General features: G+C 46.6%; 1 protein-coding gene across 1 annotated transcript; it reads right to left on the bottom strand.

The window, feature by feature from the left end:
* Positions 1-309: 309 nt before the first annotated feature.
* Positions 310-2,223, bottom strand: LOC128869726 (uncharacterized). Its single transcript, XM_054112328.1, has 2 exons — positions 1,109-2,223; positions 310-865 (listed from the first exon to the last, which is right to left on the bottom strand). The coding sequence occupies exons 1-2, from the start codon at positions 2,221-2,223 to the stop codon at positions 310-312; spliced, it is 1,671 nt and encodes a 556-aa protein (XP_053968303.1).
* Positions 2,224-2,471: the final 248 nt, after the last annotated feature.

The following is a 2,471-nucleotide window of genomic DNA, read 5'->3' as shown; positions in this document are numbered from 1 at the left end:
TCCGAATTGTTACTAATTAAACTCTTAAAACCTCACCACTATTAGAATTCCATTTTCGTAAACGGAACTGTCCGGCCGACAAAATCGCACTCACATTGACAGCGAGTTGGAAGGCTTTATCCGCAGTGTCACAACTGATGAGAAAATCATCTACATAAAATGATGACAGAATCGCATCGCGCGCAATAATCGACTGATGGCCACCTGCGACTACGTTGTAGTTATCATAACTGCATTGATTGAGTGCGCGAACCGCGTTGTACGGGCTACAAGCCATCCCATACGTCACTGTAGTTAAACGGTATACTGCTAGGTCAGTGTCTGGTGATTCTCTCCAAATTGGTGTGTGGTCAAAAAGATTTTCTCACATTCATCTTCGCCGTTACAATCTTGTGAAGGCACTTCCTCTAACTTCCAAAAGCTTCTTACGAGCTCCTCCAAGCGTGCGTTCTCTTCGCCTTGCTGGGCGCTGAAGGAAAGAGTTGGCGGCGTTGCTGGATGCGCTGCTGGTACTGGACCGAAGACAACCCAGCCGAAGCGGGTTCGCTGGGCGTGTGGCTCATTGAAGCCACCGAGTCTTTTGTCCTCTTCGACTGCTTTTCCCCATACATCCGCACCAATAAGAATATCGATATTACTAGGAATGCCGAACTGCGTATCGGCCAATTCTAGACCATTCAAATGCTGCCACCGTGTCATGTCAATATGCACTGTTGGGATGACCTTAGTAATTGACTGCATGACAAGTGCAACGATTTCCATACTAAAACTGGAATAGAGCGATTTAAACGTGAGTGTGACATGCCCACGTGTACGAGCGTAGGAGTAAGCTCCGAATCTTTCCACCGAAATTTCGCATTTGCTCCTATGAAGAGACAAAGAGTTAGTTAATTTATCTGTTATAAAACTGACCTGTGATCCGGGATCACAGGGCACCCGCGCCAGACGTCCATTGGTAGAGTTGCCGCATGCGTATACACGCGCAGTTGCCCATAACACTGTTGAACTCGCGTTGGCAAGGCAACCTACCACAGCAGGCTCTAGTCAGAGATTCGAATTTTTGGATGCAATAGCAGTGACGGCTCCTTCTGGACACGTTGACACTGACTCTGATGGATTCTGAGATAATGATTCGCGGCAAAGTAATGAGTTGTGCTTACGACCACAGTGACGGCAATTCCCCAATGGACATTGTTTTGCTGAATGCCCTTGTTTTAGGCAGTAAAAACAAGGCCTTGTAGTCTTTGCAGCAGTAATTCTGTGTTCGTATTTCATCACAAGAAAGCGTGCGCATTTCATAATACGATGTGCACCTTGGCAGTATGTGCATTTACCCTCCTCTGCAGATAAGACGTGTGATTTAACAGCTCTTGACGGACCACCAGCGCGCTGATGACTCTTGGACGTAAATTCAACCCCATTGCTCCATGTGACAACTGTTGTGCTGAGGCTATGAGCCCGCTGACCCAAAAACGTAAGCAGCTCATTGAGGCTCGGAATTTCGGTGGGTGAACAGCTCATGTTCCATTCGCGCTGTGTAGTTATCGGAAGTTTCGGAACTATTATCGGTACGACCACAGCATTCCATTCAGCCACTGGTAGTGATTCATGTACCGTGTTGACGATGAACAGTAACGCAGTTGGTGTGTCCTCAGTTGTCGGCTTGACATTGAGTAAGCGTGACACATGAGTCTCAGCCAGTTGCCTTCTATTGTCAAAACGTTCTTTAAGCGCTTTCCATAAATCAGCGGATCCCCCAGAGTATACACTCCCGACGATCGGTACAGTACTTGCGCTTACTGCCTGCCGCAACTTGCCTAACTTGTAGGCCTCAGGATAGTCTGTATTGTGGACAAGCAATTCAAAAATGTCCTTAAACGCCAGCCAATTCTGCATAGTTCCATCGAACGTTGGAATTGCAAGCGGTTCTAACTTAACCTCACATTCTCGCAAGGGCATCACAGCAGACTGGCTCGGTTTTGCACCCATGATTGCACGGTTCAAGTGGGTACATGCATTGTTATAAATATCTTCAACCTCTTCCCATAACTTCTCGTGGGCCTCCAACTCGGAATTTGCTGCATTGCCCACCAACAGGTCATGGTTGATCACGAAACGTGCATAATGTGTTGACAATGATTTCAACTCTTGCTCAAGATGAAATTCATCAAATGCACCCCTGCTGGAATCCACGCACCCGATCGTGTATGCGTTTAATGTCATTCATTTTTTTAATCTTGTTCAGCTACTCCCTCGATGCCACCTTTATTTCGTCAATCGTAGCGTAGCGTCGTCCTTTCATGGACCTCTTTAGTTTCAAGAACAAGAAAAAGTCATATGGGGAATACGGAGACTGTAGCATCACCACAAATCCCGCCATTTCTGGCGGATTGCTTCGCGCGAATTGCGTTTAACTTGCAGGTAATATTTCTTATTGACCGTTTTACCCTGTGGCAAGAACTCATGATGCA

This window comes from Anastrepha ludens, chromosome X, assembly GCF_028408465.1.
Source record: "Anastrepha ludens isolate Willacy chromosome X, idAnaLude1.1, whole genome shotgun sequence".
Classification (NCBI taxonomy): domain Eukaryota; kingdom Metazoa; phylum Arthropoda; class Insecta; order Diptera; family Tephritidae; genus Anastrepha; species Anastrepha ludens.
This window is presented reverse-complemented; position numbering and strand designations above follow the sequence as displayed.

Excerpts from the sequence above, each read along its gene's own strand:
- LOC128869726 (XM_054112328.1), bottom strand. The coding sequence starts at position 2,223 with ATGACATTAAACGCATACACGATCGGGTGCGTGGATTCCAGCAGGGGT. Across the intron at positions 866-1,108 it reads TTATCTCAGAATCCATCAGA|GAGCAAATGCGAAATTTCGG; the intron begins GTCAGTGTCAAC and ends GTCTCTTCATAG.